Below are 21958 nucleotides of genomic sequence, written 5' to 3'. Positions count from 1 at the left end.
TGATATTTATTGACAAATTAGTTTCCATAATCCACAAAGATTTTTAATGTAATATTTTCAACTTTTGTTAATGTAATTAGTTACTAAAAGCCATCATTTGTTCTACAAATTTTAAATTTTGCCATATAGCAGTTACTGACACCTACTGTCTGCCAAGCTGCCTTGAAGACACTGGACACGTCATCACAATTAAGACATGGTCTCTACCTTCGAGTCAGGGCTTCCCAGGTGGCGCTAGTGGTAGAGAACCTGCCTGCCAATGTAGGAGATGCAAGAGACAGTGGGCTGGGGAGATCCCCTGGAGAAGAAAATGGCACCCCACTCCAGTTTTGCCTAGAGACAGAGGAGCCTGACAGGCTGTGGTCCATAGGGTCACAAAGAGTCACACAGTTGAAGGAACTTAGCATGCACTCCCTACCTTCAAGTCAAAGTGTGACCCTTGGACCAGCACATTTGAATACATAATTAGAACATGATGCAGTTTGGCCTATCATAGAATTATGCCCACCATGCCATGGAATACAGCAGGCCTACGGTGTGACTGTGACCATTAACCAAGAAAGGGAAGAGATTCTTACCCTTCACTTTGACTTCACTCCTCTCATTCCAACTAAAGAGTGATGCTGACATACGGAAGGGGGAATTTTTCTTTTCTTACTCCTATCAGAGTTCAAGTATTAAGTATACCTGACTGTAGAAAGAAAGCAGAAAAGAAACTTACTCTAGTTTGTGTGTCAACTATCTATATTTCTGTGTCACCATTTATATATTTCACAGATTCAGAAGGTTATAAGCCTCCTTCAAGGACACATACATTCATCCTAAATCTGTAACCAAACTTAACCTTCCCACAGCCCATGTTCCCCTGCCTGCTTAGAATAGAAAGATGGTGGTCTAGCCTTCAAAGCATTTGCCCCAACTTCCAAAAAATATCCCCAAATAAAAGAAACCACTCAGGGCTTCTGTGGTGGCTCAGTGGTAAAGAATCCACCAGCCAAAGCAGGAGACACGAGTTCAATCCCTAATCCAAGAAGATCCTACATGCCTCAGAGCAACTAAACCCATGTGCCACAACTATTGAGTCTGTGCTCTAGAGCCCAGGAACTGCAACTGCTGAGTCCACTCACTCTAGAACCCGTGCTCTGCAACAAGAGAAGCCACCGCAATGAGAAGCCCAAGCGTTGCAGCTAGAGGGTAGGACCCACTTGCTGCAACTAGAGAAAAGCCCAAGCAGCAAAGAAACTCAGCACAGCCAAAAATAAATTAATTAATTAAAAAAAAATTTTAAGAGACAACTCAGCCTCCACAAAAAGCACTGTCAAACCTCTTAATATTTCTTATGTCAAGAAAATCTTAATTGAAACATCCTAACTAGGTTGAATAAATGAAATTGCCAATATTTGACTTTTTTAACCTGTAAAACTGGCAGTTTCACATAGTTCAACTAAAACCTGCAATTTAATTTTTCCTGTTTCTTCCCAAGACTACCGATTATACACGTCTAGTATATTTTAGAACTAATCGAAACTTCATTTCATACCAAATGATTTCTGCAATATCTGTCCCAGATACAAAGAAAAGGTGGGAAAACTATTAACATAGGTTTATGCTTTCTTGTTACTTCTTAGATCATCAGTAAGATAAAACTGGAATACAATATTTCCCAAATTGAAGGGAAAGAGGTTTCCTGCTTATTTAAGCAGAGGGGCTTCTAGCCGATGCAGAATTAGGAGTCAGGCAAACATGGGCAAGCAAACTACCAGACTATAGTTTCTAGTCTCCAACCCAGACAAGGCTGGCGTCCTCCTCTTAAGACAAACACGATGCTGAGAGTGTGTTATGAATCCAAGATTATTACTAATGTAAAGCTGCATGTCAGAGATTTAGGGAGAAGGAGAGAGAGAAGAGATGAGAAAGACAGAGTCGGCCTGAAATTGATGAAGACTCCCATCAATGGAAGCATTACTCTTATCAGATTTAAACTCATATTGTAAGAAATTTAAGTTCCGTAATTCTGTAGAGGGTATGGTATGGGAAATGATGCCTCGGAGCTTGGAAAGCTGGCCTGATCCCATAAAAACATCAGAATTTTCTTCAAAACTTCATCATAGTTTGAAATGCTTTATGGAGTCCTCCTATTCAAAATGTAATCCACAGCTCCAGCCTGTGTTCTCAGACTCTAAAGCGCACATGAATCACTTGGAGTCTTCTGAAATGAAAAATCTGATCCGGTAGGTCTGTGTGGGTCCTGAAAGCCTGTGTTTCCAACCAGCTCCAGTGAGGGGTGATGCTGCAGGCGGGATCCTGCTTCCAGGATAAAGTACCCTTCTGACAGCCTTGGTTCCTCTTTCTAAATTTGCCATCTCCTCCTGCGGGTCACACACGGAGTGCTGAAGTCAAGAGGCACCAGTCCCCCTCAGTGGCCTTGCTCTCTCTTCTTTCAAATCTTCCTGCCTATAAAACAGGGGCTATCAAACCTAGCTGAGGATAGAATCTTTGACTTTCCCAGTAGCAAGAAATTTGGAGATTATCCTAATTCGATCCTTTCCCTCCGCCCCCCAGCCCATCTGTATCTTAAAGCCAGAGCCTGAGATCTTGCTGACAGAGTCTGCAGCCATCCCATCGGACCTGGGGGCACACTGCAAGATAAGGGCCTCTTGCAGATAGTTTCAAATAAGTGAAAGTAACTATAAAAGCCATTGCTCAAAATTACTCACAAACCTCACGTTAATGGAGGGTCTCCCCCTTTGGGGTTAGGGCAGAAGACAAGAAACCCAGTGTTTCCTGGCGGGAGGCTGTAGGGGAATCCCTCCCGCCTATCCCTTTCCACAGCAGGTGAAAGCACAGGGCAATCTTGGTCTGCCCCCACCTGTCAAGAGCAGGTGTCAGCTTCAGTTACTGTTTTGCAAAGTCGTTTCAGTCCTTTACTGGTACTCAGCAGAGAATGAGGTGTGATTCCCTGATCTCAGCTGTTTTTCCTCAGGCCTGTGGCACATTGGCTTTCCTGGGCTCATCTCCTCCCTCCTTCCCTCTCTGGAATGCATGTCTTGTTGATGGTAAATATACTGTGATAAACCAATCTGTAGTCATCAAGTGAGAGGTACAATAAAGCCGACGAGTGAACATGTTGAGCTACAAAGTGATGAAAATCATGTTTTATTCATGGAGAACCATTTTAATTGGGGACATAAAATGATACAAATCAAATGTAACTATGTATGTCTTGGAGTGGGGGAGGGGTGGAGGGGGAGTCAGGACTAAAAGGAGATGTTCTCATCTAAAGAGTCTGCTCTCTTTTGTCCTTTGTAGTTGCTATAGCACCATTTTGAAGTCCAGTAGGTCCTCTTGTCATTAAGGTCCTCAATGACAATTTAGCCAGTAAATTTCACATCACGTGTGGGTGACCATATAATTTATTATCCAAACCAGGACCCTTTTGACAATGGAATGGGCACCACTGGTGACTGTGCTTCTATGTCAGGCAGGCACTGAGTCTGTCTCAGGTTAACCAAGACACAGCCCTTCTCATTATGGGCAGTTTTTGCCCTGGACCCAGTGACTTTCTGGCACTGAGATGTGAATCTGTCTCAGAAAAATTGCACCAGACAGAAATCAAACAGGCGAGGAAGACTTTACTCAAGACTACTGCGATAAGGGAGAGAGACTGACCTCTGCTTGAGTACAACAGGGACGGCTGGGGATGTGTAGCCAGTGAGCAGGAAGGAAGTCAGTGGACAGAAGATTACTAAGGGGAATTGCTTAGGTATGAAGGGCATGGGAATCCTTGCTAAACTGGGCCCAGTGGGACAGAGACTGCAGCCGAGGACGAGGCCTCCTTGAGCAGAAGATGGACACAGAGAAGCCTAACTAAAGTTTAGTCAAGGAGAGAGTTCTTACAGAATCTAATCAAATGAAAGGCAGCTTTAAAATTCATTCTTCTCCAAGGAAACCTGTAGTTTCCCACTATAACAACTCACTCTTGTTCTGAGGAATTCTCCCAAACATATTTATGTTCTAATTTCTTTTCCCTTGTGATTTCTTTTCATTTTCCTTTGCAAATCCAATTATTCTTGTGTTTGATTAGAAAATCTGTTTAATCTCCTGCTCTCTCCTTTGACTCCAGCAAAGCTAGGATGAAACTGACTTTTGAAAAATTAAGAAAGTGGTTTGAATTGACCAAGAGAAGCACAGTCATAATTCAGCCAGGAAGGACTTCACCAAGTGGTCCACATCTCATGGCGCCTTGTCTACTGAAGATTTGTTTATTTTATGTTTATCTCACATGTATGTCCATCTTTGCGGAGGCCGGTATAGAGTCCATTCTTGAAGCTCAGTGCTCACCACTGGGGAGGCCCCTCCCCCATCCCGGAGTCACTTTCCTCACCTATAAAATGAAGGCATCTGATTAGATGACTCCTTGTTACTTTGCAGGACTTTTTAAAAGTTCTGTAATTCTACCCCTCTCTAGATTGTATTTTCTTATCAAATATCCATCTTGGATCCATTATGAAAGATAGGATGTGAATGATGGTAAGTCATTCTGAAAATAATTACATTATGTAGGAACAGTCTCTGAAAGGCTTGGTTTTCCACACACACACACACACACACACACACACATATACATATACATTGTAGTTTGAAGTAAAAACAATCCAAAAAGGGTTTTCACAAATGTTCCCAGCAGCTTTGTTAGTGAAAGTGGTAGTGACGGGGTGGGGGTGGTAGAAACGACCAGAAATGTACTTCATCAGGATAACAAATTCAGAGTAGTTATGGACTGGCACAAGCAGAAAATCAGCATGCTCCAGCAGCAAAGGGGGTAAATATTGACAATTTTAGCAAAAAAAGGCAAGAAAAACCCAAGTATGACACCACTTACTGAAAGTGTAAAAACACACAGAACAGTGCTACTTATTTCTGAGGGATACATACTTACATATGTAATAAAAGCATTTTTAAAATGCTTGTGTATGATAAAACACCAGATTCAGAATAGTGGTTACCTCTGGTGATTGGGAAGGGATTATAATTAGCGAGAGAATTCAGAGCTTCAGCTGCATTTGCTAATACTTGAATCCATAAACAGGGAGTTGGATATGCTTGTTCACTGTATTATATTTTACACTATTTTGTATATCTTAAAATGTTTTATGACATCCTTGTAGTAATGTTAGGAGGGTCGTGAAAAGCCATGGCATTCATTTGTTTGTAAAGATTAGAAACTGAATGTCAACAAGTTGCTACAATTTTTTAGTATCAAAGGTTAACAGACATTTAAAAGCTCCTTGCTATCTGCCCCTCAATTACAATACACCAAGCAATCAAAAACAAAACACACAAACAACTTCCGGTGTACACGTTGCCAAAGGAACTACTGGTCAGGTACCAGTGTCTTGCGTCCCAACTTCTTACATTTCTAACTAGTATTGCTTTTTGGTGTTTTGAGACTTTTTACAACTTTTTGGTGTTTTGAGAAAAGTTTGTAAAAGCATATATGGGAAGTGATGTATAAAATTGAGATTAGAGGACTTTCCTGGTGGTCCAGCGGTTAAGACTCCATGCTTTCAATGCAGGGGGCATGGGTTCCATCCCCAGGGGGGCAGGGAAGTTCTGTATGAGGCATGGAATGGCAAAAAAAAAAAAAAATGAGATTGGATGCCAGATGATAAATTGAACAGTTTACCCTGCAAATAAGTATCAACTTGTTGCAGGAAGGGGGACCCCTTCCAGGGCCCGAAACTGGGCTCTTGTCTAACACTTGGAAATGAATTGTCCGAGGAGACACATGTGCTGACAAAGCAAGAGATTTTATTGGGAAAGGGCACCCGGATGGAAAGCAGTAGGGTATGGGAACCCAGGAGGACCGCTCTGTTACATGGCTTGCAGTCTTGGGTTTTATGGTGATGGGATTAGTTTCCCACCCCCATTAGTTTCCCATCCCAACCCCATCCCATGGGGTTGTCTTTAGCCAATCATTCTGACTCAGAGTTCTTCCTGGTGGTGCACACCTTACTCAGCCAAGATGGATGCCAGAGAGAAGGATTCTGGGAGGTGGTTGGACAAGTGGTGTCTCCTTTTGACCTTTCTCGAGCTCTTCTGGTTGGTGGAGGCTTATTGGTTCCCTGTTCCTTACCAGAACCTCCTGTGGTAAAACAACTCATACAAATGGTTACTATGGTGCCTGGCCAGGGTGGGCAGTTTCAATCAGCGTGCTTCCCCTAACAAACTCAGCTCTGAGCTTCCAGGTGGCCTGGACAAGAGGAGAAACCCTCTGAGTCAACAAGAACCAGCTTAGTAGGAGAGTTTTCTTGGCACTAAAATTTGGGGAAGAACTAGTCACAAGGATCTTTATATCAAGGGCACTGAAGCCTTTTGCATGGTGCTCAAATCTCTTGATTTGCCCTTGACAGTGGCTCCCTGTGATTCACTCACTTCACACAGGACCAGAGTGATCTGGTTATAACAAGGTTCAGATCCTGTCGGCCCTTCAAAGGTCCCACTGCATACAGGTAAAGGCAGGATCCCTTCCTCATCCTCCAAGCTCTCTGCCCTGCCTGAGCGTCTGCCCTCACTGCCTGTCATTCTGCTGCTCTGTTAGGCCTTTGTCACCCTAGTCTGCTTTCCTTCCATGCAGAGCTTAACCTGCCTGGCCACCTCTTCCCTCAGTTGGGAATGCCCTGCTCCCCAGTGAACCTGGCCATCCAAGTCTCCATTCAAATGCTATTCCTACCACTTCCCCCCAGAGAGGCTTTCCTTAATCACATTGACAAAGGCAGCCTCCCTCCTAGTCTCATCCCTAGGCCTCAGGCAAAAAGGCCAGCACTGGGCCTGCCTGTTGAGGGTGCCCCTCTGGTCATTCTCCCAGTAGCCCATCAGGCCAAGGGGATTGGCATCCTCAGAGCCTGGGTCTCCTCTTCTAGACTGTGCCCTGGTCACTTGGGTCCCTGCAATTCTCTGCCCAAATGACCTAAGTTCATTTCTAGAATCTGTGGGCCTCTGCCTTAGGCCTTCCTCCCCATGGGTGGTCTGTGCTACCAGTTTGCACCACCCTAAGTCACAGGGTGGCTGGCCGTCTGCAGAGGCATCAGTGGCTCTTGGATATAGGGGCTGAGGTGTCAGGCATGAGTGCAGAGACCCCTCACACTAGGAGCTGGAGCTAGGCTAGGGAGGGAGGGGGGCAGGGGCAGGGTGTTCATCTAGGGATGAGGGTTGGGGTTGGCTCACCCAGCTCTGCCGTGTTCCAGTGCAGACCTCAGAAGTCTGAGAATACTGAAGCTGGCCTTCTAGGTCTCTATGAAGTTAATTTGTCAGGGTAAGAAGGTAGGTCATATTTTATTTAACACTTCATGAGCTTGGTTCACAACTTATAAATATTTTGACGCGTGTGGGCCTCCATCGGTCTTCTTGCTACATCTCCACAAACGTTAGAGGTGGGCCTTGCTTCCTCACCTGAAGGTCTGTCAGGAAGATGCGGGAGCTGGTTCAGCTGACAGGGCCTGGTGGTCACAGCCCCCCTAGAAGCACCTTTTCTGCCTCCTCCTTGCTGGGGGATTCAAGCCCTCTTCTAGGCAGCCATGCTCTCACTCTTCTGTTTCCCTCTTTATTTCATTTGCAGCAAAAGGCAGAAATCTGAAATTACTTTATTTCTTTATTTGTTTTATATTTGTCATTTTCCCACTAAAGTATGAGTTCTGTGAGGTCATGGACTTATGGCTGCATCTTAGAACTTGGCAAGCACGAGGTGCTCATTAAAAATGTGCTGAATGAGTAACATTGGGACAGTTTTGTGGCTGGACAACGCTAGGTCAAAGATGACTCAGAAAGGCCTTGTATCCCCAGCGGGCCCCAAGCCAGGTAAGGGAGCAGACCAGAAAAGACACAAAAGTCCTTTGCTTTCAGTTTCACATTCCTTAAGAGGCTAATTAATCTGGAAACAGGAAATGTGAATGTAGCCATTATTGGGGGATTTCTACTGGGAGAGAAATAGTTTGCAAACCAAATCAGTGCTAGGCAAGAGGGAGACTTTCCTGTTAGAGCTGAGAGACAGGACAGGGCTACGGGAGTTTGGAAACCTGATGATGTAGCAGAACCGGTGGAAACTCATTCCTTCTCCCTGAAGAGAAATTGCCCGTGGTCTTTCTAGGAAGGGGATGGTGTCAAATATTTTCTGCTGTTAAGCTAAAAATACTGTTCAGAACAGAGGCAAAAATCCCCTGGATGCTGCTCTCTGCCTTATTTCACTCCCATGGCAGAGAGTGATAGCTGCAGAGCAGCCTCCGCTGCTCACCCCCTCCATCCTTCACCAAGGCCTCCTGGTGGAGCAGGCTGGCTCTCAGCACTCTCTGGATGCCCCAGTGTGAATGTATGAAACAGACACAGCCACTACCACATAGAATTTTTTTTTTTTAAAGAATAAGTTTCCTTCCTTTCCACTCAAATAAATATGAGGTCATTTTTATCCAAAGATGATAAAGCCAATCCACTTGAAATAGGGATGAAAATAAAATAGGAAATACTCAAAACTACTCTTTATGCCAAATTCAGACTTAAATTGAAGAAAGTAGGGAAAACCACTAGACAATTCAGGTATGACCTATATCAAATCCCTTATGATTATACAGTAGAAGTGACAAACACATTCAAGGGATAAGATCTGATAGACAGAGTGCCTGAAGAACTATGGACAGAGGTTCGTGATTGTACAGGAGGCAGTAATCAAGACTATCCCCAAGAAAGAGAAATGCAAAAATGCAAAATGGTTGTCTGAGGAGGCCTTACAGATAGCTGAGACAAGAAAAGAAGCTAAAGGCTAAGGAGAAAAGGAAAGATATACCCAACTGAATGCAGAGTTCCAAAGAATAGCAAGGAGAGATTAGAAAGCCTTCCTCAGAGGTCAATGCAAAGAAATAGAAGAAAACAATAGAATAGGAAAGACTTGAGATTTCCTCAAGAAATTTACAGATACCAAGGGACCATTTCATGCAAAGATGGGCACAATAAAGGACAGAAACGGTATGGACCTAACAGAAGCAAAAGATATTAAGAAGAGGTGGCAAGAATACATAGAACAACTACACAAAAAAGATCTTCATGAACCAGAGAATCACGATCGTGTGATCACTCATCTAGAGACAGACATCTTGGAATGCAAAGTCAAATGGACCTTAGGAAGCATCACTCCAAACAGTTAGTGGAGGTGATGGAATTCCAGCTGAGCTATTTCAAATCGCGAAAGATGATGCTGTGAAAGTGCTGCACTCAATATGCCAGCAAATTTGGAAAACTCAGCAGTGGCCACATGACTGGAAAAGTCAGTTTTCATTCCAATCCCAAAGAAAGGCAATGCCAAGGATGTTCAAACTACCACACAATTGCACTCATCTCACATGCTAGCAAAGTAATGCTCAAAATTCTCCAAGTCAGGCTTCAACAGTATATGAACTGAGAACTTTCAGATGTGCAAGTTGGGTTTAGAAAAGGCAGAGGAACCAGAGATCAAATTTCCAACATCCAGTGGATCATGGAAAAAGCAAGAGAGTTCCAGAAAAACATCTACTTCTGCTTTATTGACTATGCCAAAGCCTTTGACCATGTAGATCACAACAAACTGGAAAATTCATAAAGAGATGGGAATACCAGACCACCTTACCTGCCTCCTGAGAAATCTATATGCAGGTCAAGAGGCAATAGTTAGTCCCGGACAAGGAACAATGGACTAGTTCCAAATTGGGAAAGGAGTACGTTGAGTCCGTATATTATCACCCTGCTTATTTAACTTATATGCAGAGTACATCTTGTGAAATGCCAGGCTGTATGAAGCACAAGCTGGAATCAAAATTGCCGGGAGAAATATTGATAATCTCAGATATGCAGATGACAGCACCCTTAAGGCAGAAAGTGAAGAGGAACTAAAAAGCCTCTTGATGAAAGTGAAAGAGGAGAGTGAAAAAGTTGCCTTAAAACTCAACATTCAGAAAGCAAAGATCCTGGCATCTGGTCCCAACACTTCATGGCAAATAGATGGGGAAAAAATGGAAACAGTGAGAGACTTTATTTTCCTGGGCTCCAAAATCACTTCAGATGGTGACTGCAGCCATGAAATTAAAAGACGCTAACTCCTTGGAAGAAAAGCTGTGATCAGCTTTTCTAGACAGCATATTAAAAAGCAGAGACATTACTTTGCTGACAAAGGTCCGTCTAGTAAAGGCTATGGTTTTTCCAGTAGTCATGTATGGATGTGAGAGTTGGATCATAAAGAAAGCTGAGCACTGAAGAATTGATACTTTTGAACTGTGGTGTTGGAGAAGACTCTTGAGTGTCCCTTGCACTGCAAGGAGATCAAACCAGTCCATCCTAAAGGAATAAGTCCTGAATATTCATTAGAAGGACTGATCCTGAAGCTGAAACTTCAGTACTTTGGCCACCTGATGTGAAGAACTGACTCATTGGAAAAGACCCTGTTGCTGGGAAAGATTGAAGGCAGGAGGAGAGGTAGATGACAGAGGATGAGGCATCACCAACTTGATGGACATGAGTTTGAGCAAGCTCTGGGAGTTGGTGATGGACAGGGAAGCCTGGCGTGCTGCAGTCCCTGGGGAATCAGACACGACTGAGCAACTGAATGAAGTGAACTTGGACAACTGGGGAAACTTAAGTGGACTGGAGAATTAGATGACAGTAATGTATCAGTGGTAATTTTGTGATTTTTATTGTTGGCCTGTGGTTATGTAAGAGAGTGTCTTTATTTGTAAGGAATACACACACAGTCTTTATTTGTAAAGAATACACACAAAATACAGGAGAAAGGAACATCAGGTCGGCAAAAAGGCTAGAGTCCAAAAAAGGGTTCTTTGAACTACACCTGTAACTCTTCTGTAAGTTTGAGATTGCTTCCAACTTAAATAATATTTAGAATGTGAGCACATTTTTGTGTGCCATCCTTGAACTGATTTTCTGGTGGCTCAGGTAAGTTGGTAAAGAATCTGCCTTCAGTGCTGGAGACTAGGGTTCTATCCCTGCATTGGGAAGATTCCCCTGGAGAAGGAATGGCAACCCACTCCAGTATTCTTGCCTGGAGAATCCCATAGACAGTGGAGCCTGGCGGTCTACAGTCCATGGGGTTGCAAAGAGTCGGACACGACTGAGGGACTAACACTAAAGAACTGCATTGACATAGTCCTTTTCTTTACAGCCCTGGGAGAAAGAGAGGGCACACAGAGCAACCAGTAGTTGATGGGAAAGTAGATAGATGTGATAAATATATTGTTTACAAATAATAATTAAACATGAGAAGAGGCTAGTGAAGAAGTTTGGAGGATGAGAAACAGGGCTGGAGGAGACAGGAGAGAGAGTAAGCATAGTGCTCCCCTGAAAGACACTTTCGGCTGGAAAATCAACCAAATACATACTGGGGGGTTCTCCAGGCAGCTGGAGCTTCTTTAGAACCATGGGAGGCTTCGTGCAACTCCCCGAGTCTGCCACTGTCTCAGCAGGATGGTGATCCACCCAAAGAGCACCCGCCTGCAAGCAAAGCATCTGGACTAAGATGATATTTCAGTTCAGTTCAGTTCAGTCGCTCAGTCGTGTCCAACTCTTTACGACCCCATGAATCGCAGCACGCCAGGCCTCCCTGTCCATCACCAACTCCCGGAGTTCACTCAGATTCATGTCCATCGAGTCAGTGATGCCATCCAGCCATCTCATCCTCTGTCATCCCCTTCTCCTCTTGCCCCCAATCCCTCACAGCATCAGAGTCTTTTCCAATGAGACAACTCTTTGCATGAGTAAGCAAGTGAAGCATCTGGACTAAGATGATATTTAGGATCCCTTCATCAAGGCTGTATATTGTCACCCTGTTTATTTAACTTATATGCAGAGGACATCATGAGAAACGCTGGACTGGAAGAGACACGAACTGGAATCAAGATTGCCGGGAGAAATATCAATAACCTCAGATATGCAGATGACACCACCCTTAAGGCAGAAAGTGAAGAGGAACTAAAAGCCTCTTGATGAAAGTGAAAGAGGAGAGTGAAAAAGTTGGCTTAAAGCTCAATATTCAGAAAATGAAGATCATGGCATCTGGTCCCATCACTTCATGGGAAATAGATGGGGAAACAGTGGAAACAGTGTCAGACTTTATTTTTGGGGGCTCCAAAATCACTGCAGATGGTGACTGCAGCCATGAAATTAAAAGATGCTTACTCCTTGGAAGAAACCTTATGACCAACTAGAGAGCATATTGAAAAGCAGAGACATTACTTTGCCAACAAAGGTCAAGGCTATGGTTTTTCCTGTGGTCATGTATGGATGTGAGAGTTGGACTGTGAAGAAGGCTGAGTGCCGAAGAATTGATGCTTTTGAACTGTGGTGTTGGAGAAGACTCTTGAGAGTCCCTTGGACTGAAAGGAGATCTAACCAGTCCATTCTGAAGGAGATCAGCCCTGGGATTTCTTTGGAAGGAATGATGCTAAAGCTGAAACTCCAGTACTTTGGCCACCTCATGTGAAGAGTTGTCTCATTGGAAAAGACTCTGATGCTGGGAGGGATTAGGGGCAGGAGGAGAAGGGGACGACAGAGTATGAGATGGCTGGATGGCATCGCTGACTCGATGGATGCGAGTTTGGGTGAACTCCAGGAATTGGTGATGGACAGGGAGGCCTGGCATGCTGCGATTCATGGGGTCGCAAAGAGTCAGACACGACTGAGCAACTGATCTGATCTGAAACACTTAAAATGCTTTGAACAAGAGGATAAAATTGATTAAGGATATGAAGCATGGGACAAAATAGATGAAAAAGAATTAAAATACACTTTTTTTCATTTGAGAATAAAGTTCTTTTTACTTGAGTTATCCACCTAACTAAAGGGATAGTTCCTCCGTTTGATAAAACTAACCCCCCTTTCCCCCTTAAACAACACAGGAAACACTCCCTTCCCTTTTCAAATCTTAGATAATAGCAGGAAAGACCCCTGAAATAGAATATTCTGTTTTGTGATTCCTAGAACACATCATTGCAGGAATATTACAGCCTGTTTTCTGAGTGTCAGAGTAGATTTATGGTGCAATCTTACAACATGTAAATCTTAAAGCACCTGTGACTTTTCTTTTGGCATTTGTTTATGGCAGGCCTGATTTTGTTATTGACCCACAATTTATTTGTAATAAATAAATTTACAAACACAGAAATGTTTACCACATATTTTTGTTACAAGTTTTTAACAATTGTACTGTGGTCGGATAACAAGATCTCGTATAAAAATCAGTATTTGAAAAGTGTAGTAACTTGAATTGTTGTCTAGTATATGGTCAGTTTTTTGTAAATGTTACATGAGAGTCTGGAGAGAATGTGGTTGCTATAATCATCAGATGGGAGAGGGTCCTATATATATCTATTAAATCTAGCTTAATAAGTGTATTCAGATTTTCTGTTACTAATTTTTTCCAATGCTTTCGTATATCAATAACTGAAATCCTACATTATGAGAATGTATTTGACAGTTTCTCCCTGTACTGCTTGATGATTTTTTTTTTTTTTGGCTTTGGCTTATTTTGCAGCATGTAGACTCTTTAGACACACGGGATCTTAATTCCTCAACCAGGGATCGCACCGAGTCCCCTACATTGCAAGACAGATTCTTAACCACTGGAGCATCCGGGAAGTCCTGCACTTGATGTATTTTTATTCTACTTTATTAGATGCATGCAGATTTAGAATTTTCATTTCTTCCTGGTGGATTAAACTGTTTTCATTATCTAGTGGCATTCTTTATTCTATTAAGGCTTTTTTTCCCCTTAAATCTATTTTGTCTCATAAAACATATATACTAATGCAGATTTCTTTTGGTTTTTATTTGCCTGGCATATCTTTTATTTTTAGATTTGCTTACTCTCAACCTTTCAATGCTCTATATTTTAGCTGTGTTTCATAAATTATACCTAGATGGATTTTTCTTTTTAGACAGTGAGTTTATGCATCAACATTTGCTGGAGGATGTTTAGATCACAAATAAAATAGCCCTTCCAGGAATGGTTAGCTGTAACCAGGTACCCAACAAGAACCTATTGCACCACCATTTTCATAAAGGGCCTGAAAGTCACACATCCCATCTAGGGGTGTCATGTGTTGCCCAAGCATGTGACGTGGTCATCTGTCTCTGCCCACCAGATTCAGAGACGGACATTGGAAATACTAGACATGGAGAGAAGTGGTACAAAATCCACCTTTCATAAAGGTTCCTGGTACTTGTTAGCACCAATGACCATTAAGACAATGGTATTAAAGGGAGAGCTTATGGCACTCTTTTATTCCTGTAGGGCCTCATACATATTTAATGTGCAGGATTTTCTTATGTTCTTTAAAATCATTTTTCAAGGTTTCCTTAAACTGTGTCTAAAGAATAATCTGTGTCTCTTAATGTTTTCTGTTAAACTCAGTTTCTCTCTACAAAACTACTTTTTCTTAAATCCCACTGGGCCACCAGTCTTTTTATGTCACCCCCCACCCCCCAAATTCGGGAGCTTCCCTGGTGGCTCAGATAGGAAAGCATCTGTCTACAATGCGGAAGACCTGGGTTCGATCCCTGGGTCGGGAAGATCCCCGGAGAAGGAAATGGCAATCCACTCTAGTACTATTGCCTGGAAAATCCCATGGACAGAGGAACCTGGTAGGCTACAGTCCATGGTATCGCAAAGAGTCGGACACAACTCAGCAACTTCACTTCACTTCACCCCCAAATTCAGCTAGAAAAGATAAAAGTATTTAAAAGAGTGTCTCAACTGGCAGCAGAACAACAAAATTACTTGAAGCTCCCAGTTGAACTGAAGTAGGATTACTGTGTCATTCACCACTGGGGAAGCAACAATAATGGACACTAGAGTAAAAAAATGGTTATCAGGTTCCTGGTAGGCGACAGGTACTCTGCTTAAATGTGTGTGTGTATGTGTGTGTGTGCGCGCTCAGTCATTCAGTCATGTCCAACTCTTTGTGACCCCATGGACTGTAGCCTGCCAGGCTCCTCTGTCCGTGGAATTTTTCCAGGCAAGAATAGTGAAGTGGGTTGCCATTTCCTACTCCAGGGGTTCTTCCCAACCCAGGGATCAAAACTGCCATCACCTGTTTCCTAAATTGGCAGGCAGATTCTTCACCACTGTGCCACCTGTGTATGCATAAATATCACTTAAATATGAAAAGCCCAAGGCTCAGAGAGGTTAAGGAACTGGCACAAGGTCATGCAGCCTGTGAAAGGGAGAGCCAGGATCCAACTCTGATCTCTCTGAATCCGACGACCGTATCCTAGTGATGAAAAGAATGAGTACTGGAGTGAAACTGCTGGGACTCACATTCCAGCTCCACCACTTAAAAGTTAGGTGCTGGTGGGCAGGTTACATGATACCCTCTCCATATATATATATATATGTATATGTATATGTATATGTGTATGTATATATACACTCAGTATCTCAGTTTCTTCATCTGTAAAATGGGAATGACAATAATGTCTATCTACACTGTTGTTATAAAGATTTAAAGAGATGATCTGAGATGATGCTCAGAATGGAGCCTGGCACACACAGAAAGTGCAAGAACTGTTAGTATGGTTTCAGGGGACATTTGGGGCTTCTTTATCATCAGTGGTTAATATTAATAATCACATTCTAAGGTTTCTTTAATGTTGTGTTCATGTGGCTCTCGCTCACTTTGCGCATCCTCCACACCCGCCAGGCACCTCACTGGTCTCCCGCTGCTCCCACACACGTCCTCCAGCTGTTACAGCTCAAGTGAGATGGTGCCTCCACCTCTTCCACAAGGTATCCCTGATTTTCCCAACCAGGAACTTTCATGAGACACTATTTGATGGCACCTGGTGGCCATCTAGGTCATTTCTTCATTCCCCAAGTCTTTCCTGAGCACCTACTGAATGCCTGGTCCTGTCCTAGGTGCTGAGTCCCTCCTTTATGGAATTTGTATGCTAATTAGGGAAGTAGGGAGAGGCCAACAGCAAACAGATACACACAAAAAGATGGAAGAAAAATACCAAAAGTAATATGTGCTGTGCAAATAGTTCAGGTTGTGTGATCCTGTGGAACAACTGGGTGGATCTCTTAGACTTGGTGGGGAAGGATGGTTTCTCCAAGAAGGTGATATTTAAGCTGAGATCTGAATGGCAAGAAGGAGGCAGCAATATAAAGATCAAAGGGAAAAGTATTTTAGGGAAGAGAGAACAGCTTGTGCACAGACCCAGAGGTGGGAATAAGCTTGGGTTGTTTTTAAGGAACAGAAAGGAGGTAGGTGTGACTGGAACCTAATGGCTAAGGCAGACTGTGGACAAGACAGAGCAGGTTGGTGGAGGAAGGCAGGAGGCAGATTATGTACAGCCTATAAATGAGAGTAGGGAAGGGACCAGACCCTAATGTTATAGGAGTCTGAGACAGTGAAGTGATGGGATCTGACTGTGGTTTGGTACATGTCAGCAAGGAAAGTATGAATTTCTGGGAGTGGTTGAGGTGACTACAGATGTGAAGTGTCTTGGGTTCGGTTCTGATTATCTCTTAGCAAAAGTGGGAAACCTACACAAGCTGGAGGATGTGGGGCCCTAGGGCTGCCAGTCTCTCCAGCACTTGAAGTTCTAAGACCTTTGTTTGAGTTCAAGTTCCATTAACCACTAGCTGTTTGAGTTTGTGAAAGCCAACATACTTATTGTCATCTGTAAAATGGAGATGAAGATTCAATGTGTTGCTTAGTTTACAAGGGTCATTTGAGAGAATAAATGTAAAAGCATTGTGTAAGCTCTGACTTAATATAAAAATGTAAGTTAAAATTTAAGGTGCATATATCTTGCATTGTAATTACAAGCCTGTAAACTAGATCAGGATCAGTTACTTCTTTTTATCTGTCATAATACCTAACCCAGTTCTATGTCTTCTAGGGATTACAAGATTGTACAACACTGTACAATAAAAGCTTAAAAAAATAAATGAAAGCATTTGTGATTAATGCCTTCAGTTATTGTTAGCATTACTATCATTATTGTCTAGCAGTAATGCATTTAAGATTCTGGGGAAAAAGAACTGATTTTTCTTTTCACCAAATTCATTAAAATGAAGAGTAAAGAAACATTTCTTCAGTTAAAGTTATAAAAATATTTATACTTGCCCCTTAGTATCCTTGGGCTCTGCATCTGTGGCTTCAACCAACTGGGGATCAAAAATATTTGAAAAAGAAATTCTAGAAAGTTCCAAAAAGCAAAACTTGAATTTGCTGCAAGCAGCAACAATTTTCATAGCATTTACATTGTATTTACAAGTATTCACATGGCATTTACATTGTATTATGTATTGTAAGTAATCTAGAGATGATATGTGCATGCTGCTGCTGCTGCTGCTAAGTCGCTTCAGTCGTGTCCGACTTTGTGCGACCCCATAGACGGCAGCCCACCAGGCTCCCCTGTCCCTGGGATTCTCCATGCAAGAACACTGGAGTGGGTTGCCATTTCCTTCTCCAATGCATGAAAGTGAAAAGTGAAAGTGAAGTCACTCAGTCGTGTCCGACTCTTCTTGACCCCATGGACTGCAGCCTACCAGGCTCCTCTGTCCATGGGATTTTCCAGGCAAGAGTACTAGAGTGGGGTGCCATTGTCTTCTCCATGATATGTGCATAGGTTATATGCAAATACTATGCCGTTTTATAAAAGGGACTTGAGCATCCATGGTTTTGGTATTTGCAAGGGGTCCTGAATGAATGCCGTGCCAAAGGGACGACTGTATAATCATCAACCTAATTCATCACACATTTTTCATTAAAAAAATTTTTTTATACTTATTTATTTATTTGGCTGCTCTGGGTCTTAGTTGCATCATGTGGGATCTAGTTGTCTCACCATGGATCAACCAGTCCTCCTTCACTGAGAGCACAGTGTGTGGGATCTAGTTCCCTGTGGAGGGATCAAACCTGGGTCCCCTGCCTTGTGAGCATGGAGTCTCAGTCACCAGGACCACCAGGAAAGTCGCTAATTAATGATTTTAAAAAGCATGATATCCAAAAAAAACACAAACATGGTATCCATGGAGGATTGGTTCCAGGAAATGTGCCTGCCCTCTGCAGATACCAAAATCCATGGGTGCTCAAGTCCCTTGTATAAAATGGCAGTGCAGTCACCCTTGGTATCCACAGGTTCCACACCCCCAGCTTCAACCACCTGTGGACACACAGGGCTGACTGTACAGTTTCTCAGTGTGTAACTTTTCTTGCTTTTTCCTGACTTGCCTGGCAGATCCGCTGTGCAGAAGCTGGGAGCGGAGGTGTTTGAGGAGGTCTACAGTTACCTCAAGAGAGCAAGGCAGCAGGGAGCCAGCGAGGCAGAGGTCTGGGCAGCTCTGGAAACAGTGGTACCTCGAGCCAGTGACTGTTTTGAGGTTGACCAACTACTCTACTTTGAGGAGCAGTTGCTGATCACCAGGGCAGAAGGGGTCACTCTTCCCCAGAACCATCATGAAGCAACTGTCAGAAGCAAGCAGGTCCCAGTGGACAAGGCGCCTGTGAAAATCCATCAGCACTGTCGCTGACGTCTGTTCTGGGACCTGGGTGCAGAGCAGCGGTCTCTACCTTCAATCCCTTGTCAATCTCCTTCAGAGAGTAGTCAGCTTGGGCCTTAGTGTTGTCAGGTCTATACTGTGAGACAGGCACATGGATCGGCTTGTCTTCCTGAAGAGTAGTCCTGCTCTAGTGCCTTTGGGTCTCCAGCAGGGTTGGCTCACCCTGGCCTTGGCCTGGGAGAGGGCACATGCTCTTCACATTTCCACTCAGTGCCGACTGCTCTGAGCCTCCAGGGACTGTGGGCAGCCTGCTCCTGAGGGGGGTTGGTCCCCAGCCTCTGACGTGCTGAGCTGCTTCTCAGGGGCCAGAGGTACCTGTCTCAGGTTGCCAGCTTTCGGCCCACTTTACCCTTGAATGCCTAGCAAGCAAGAAGTGCACATGTGTAAAGAGAGAGTGAGTCCTTTCTGTGATGTATTCCCCAAACTCATCCAAGGAGTATTAACGACTTTTATTCGTTGCTATAAAATCAATCACCTATTTTTCTCTTGTCCTATCCAGAAGTATCTTGTTGAACATAGCACATCCATCTAAGGATAATTACTACGTAGAGGAGCTAAGACTTTGCTTGTTGCCTATTATTGTCCAGTGCTGTGCTCATTACTATAAGAATCTTACTTCATCAAATCTTTTCACCAGAGAAAGAGAGAGAGTGAGAGAGTCCTGGTCATGTGGGTTGGAGTCCTAACCTGGATTTTGGCCAGGTTCAAGTCCCTGATACTCTGTCTGGTGTCAATTTTATTTTTAGTCCAGTCACAAGAACTCAAGAGGGGCAGAGGGGAAATTTCCTCCTCCCTGACACTTGGGTGAGTTTTTGGATCAGAAGAGGAAATAGGTAGATTTTTAACTATTTCACATGTAAAACATGTCCAGGGAACATCACCCTGCATTTAAGAACATACTGGAGTGCCGGGAGCCGGTGAGGCATTCCGCTCGTGACAAAGGTCATGAGGAAGGAGGCTCGGCATACGCAAAGGCGGGATTGAGCCTCAGGAGTCCGCCCGGATATTCTCGAGCATTTTCCCCCCCAAAAACCAGAGTCTGCCTACTTTATTGCTTTGTGCTCTCACCTCTGACTTTACTGGGGGCTGTCCCCTACCACCATCTCGCTCTCTCTCTGTCAAAGAGTTAACTTACAGCTCCAATTAATAAAGTTCCTGGGCAATTAGGAGTGTTTAAATCCAAACCCCTCAGATGGCTCTCTAACTCGCCTGACAAGTTTACCCGGACTCCTGCAGCTATGCATACGATTGTTTACAGTCTCCCAGCCTCCAGAGGCACGGGAAGTTTAAGATATTCAAATGGCTTACAGCCTCTCAGAGAGTTAGAAACTGTCAGAATAAACTAGTAAAGGATTTCATTGATGAGTCAATGCTTGTTGCCAAGTTTTCACATCCCCTGAATTGTATCCTTGAATGTGTATTAATAGTTGGCATATAGAAAAAATAAGTACTGGCCTTGGTGTTAGTAACTTTAGACCCTTAAGGTAATAAATTCTTTCCTTTGTTGTAAACCCATTACACATCCGCCCTATAGGAATGCAATTTTATCTTTGGAAGATGGCACCAAACCTTAAAATAATTACTCTTAGAGAAAATAAGTCTTTGTTGATACGTCCTTGTCAAGAGTCATAAAATGTTAGTAGGCCTTCTGGCCAGAAGATGATGTAAATCACCTAAACCATTTGTATACGATAAATTTGCAGGAAAGAAACCCTGGTTTTTGATAAGAACCAAAGACTGCTGACTTTGCATCCCCTATTATCCTCTATGTGTAACTTAGGGTATAAAAGCCCCTGTTAAAAATAAAGCTATGGGCCTTGCTCACCAATGCTTGGTCTCCCCATGTCATTCTTTCCTTTAACTTCTGGCTGAAGTCTCCATCTGGAGCGTGGATATCCTCTGCGACCACTTATTTGCCTGGGCTTCTAAGACCCACTCGAGAAGGTGTCTAAGGTGGGGCACCTTCCGCTATTCGAGAGGGCGCCTGCGGCCTCCGTGGTCAGAGCTAACCTGGTGTCACGGGTTATATTGATTTTCCGCGTAAACCAAGCTACTCAGCCTCTTTTCTCCACTGAATTTTCCTACTGAGCTATCCTCATTCTATTACGCTTTATATCTCTAATTACCATTTGAATAGGTCGCCGACGCCGTCTCCCCTTCGAATACCCTGGATCAGCTGGGGCTGGTCCTCGGCACTGGAGGAGGGAAAAGACTGCCTTTACCCTCTTACCAGATGGAGCGGCTAGTGGTGGCTGCACGGCGCTGGAGTGGCTGACAGGAGATACCCCACGGCCAAGGTCAGGAGCAATGGCTGTGCTTTGCTGGAGCAGCCGTGAAGAGATACCCCACGTCTAAGGTAAGAGAAACCCCAGTAAGACAGTAGGCACTGAGAAAGGGCATCAGAGGGCAGACAGACTGAGACCACAATCACAGAAACCTAGCCAATCTGATCACACAGACCACAGCTTTGTCTAACTCAATGAAACTAAACCATGCCATGTAGGGCCACCCAAGACAGATGGGTCATGGTGGAGAGTTCTGACAAAATGTGGTCCACTGGAGAAGGGAATGGCAAACCACTTCAGTATTCTTGCATTGAGAACCCCATGAACAGTATGATGGGCAAACAGTGGAAACAGTGGCTGACTTTATTTTGGGGGGCTCTAAAATCACTGCAGATGATGACTGTAGCCATGAAATTAAAAGACACTTACTCCTTGGAAGGAAAGTTATGACCAACCTAGACAGCATATTAAAAAGCAGAGACATAACTTTGTCAACAAAGGTCCATCTCGTCAAGGTATGGTTTTTCCAGTGGTCATGTATGGATGTGAGAGTAGGACCATAAAGAAAGCTGAGCGCCAAAGAATTGATGCTTTTGAACTGTGGTGTTGGAGAAGACTGTTGAGAGTCCCTTGGACTGCAAGGAGATCCAACCAGTCCATCCTAAGGGAGATCAGCCCTGAGTGTTCATTGGAAGGATTGATGGTAAAACTGAAACTCCAATACTTTGGCCATCTGATGTGAAGAGCTGACTCATTTGAAAAGACCCTGATGCTGGGAAAGATTGAGGGTGGGTGGAGAAGGGGACGACAGAGGATGAGATGGTTGGATGGCACCACGGACTCAATGGACATGAGTTTGGGTAAACTCCGGGAGTTGGTGATGGACAGGGAGGCCTGGTGTACTGTGGTCCATGGGGTCACAAAGACTTGGGCACGACTGAGTGACTGAACTGAACTTACCCTCTTAGGTTCTGTAGCTGGAGTCTTCAAAGTAAAGTGACCACAGACAGCACAAGAAAAAGGATACACATTTTATTTGGTTTAATGTTTTTACATGACATATGTGTGTGTGTGG

The 21958-nt window shown here is 43.6% G+C and overlaps 1 protein-coding gene across 13 annotated transcripts in view; it reads left to right on the top strand.

Annotated features, from left to right (window-relative positions):
* The window catches only part of NEK11 (NIMA related kinase 11), a 274120-nt gene extending 253694 nt beyond the window's left edge, over positions 1-20426 (top strand). For 10 of the 13 annotated variants that reach the window (XM_070794905.1, XM_070794932.1, XM_070794884.1 and 7 more), the window contains one exon: positions 18277-20426. In XM_070794905.1, the coding sequence (XP_070651006.1) occupies positions 18277-18568 (292 nt within the window). In that variant the 3' untranslated portion in view covers positions 18569-20426. Of the gene's footprint in view, positions 1-13561; positions 17376-18276 lie in introns of those variants that run through there. The other 3 variants (XM_070794922.1, XM_070794931.1, XM_070794952.1) reach the window with 3 other exon arrangements.
* Positions 20427-21958: the final 1532 nt, after the last annotated feature.

The sequence above is a fragment of the Bos indicus genome, chromosome 1, assembly GCF_029378745.1.
Source record: "Bos indicus isolate NIAB-ARS_2022 breed Sahiwal x Tharparkar chromosome 1, NIAB-ARS_B.indTharparkar_mat_pri_1.0, whole genome shotgun sequence".
Classification (NCBI taxonomy): domain Eukaryota; kingdom Metazoa; phylum Chordata; class Mammalia; order Artiodactyla; family Bovidae; genus Bos; species Bos indicus.
Note: the sequence above shows the minus strand (reverse complement) of the source record. Positions and strands in the feature narration are given on the sequence as shown.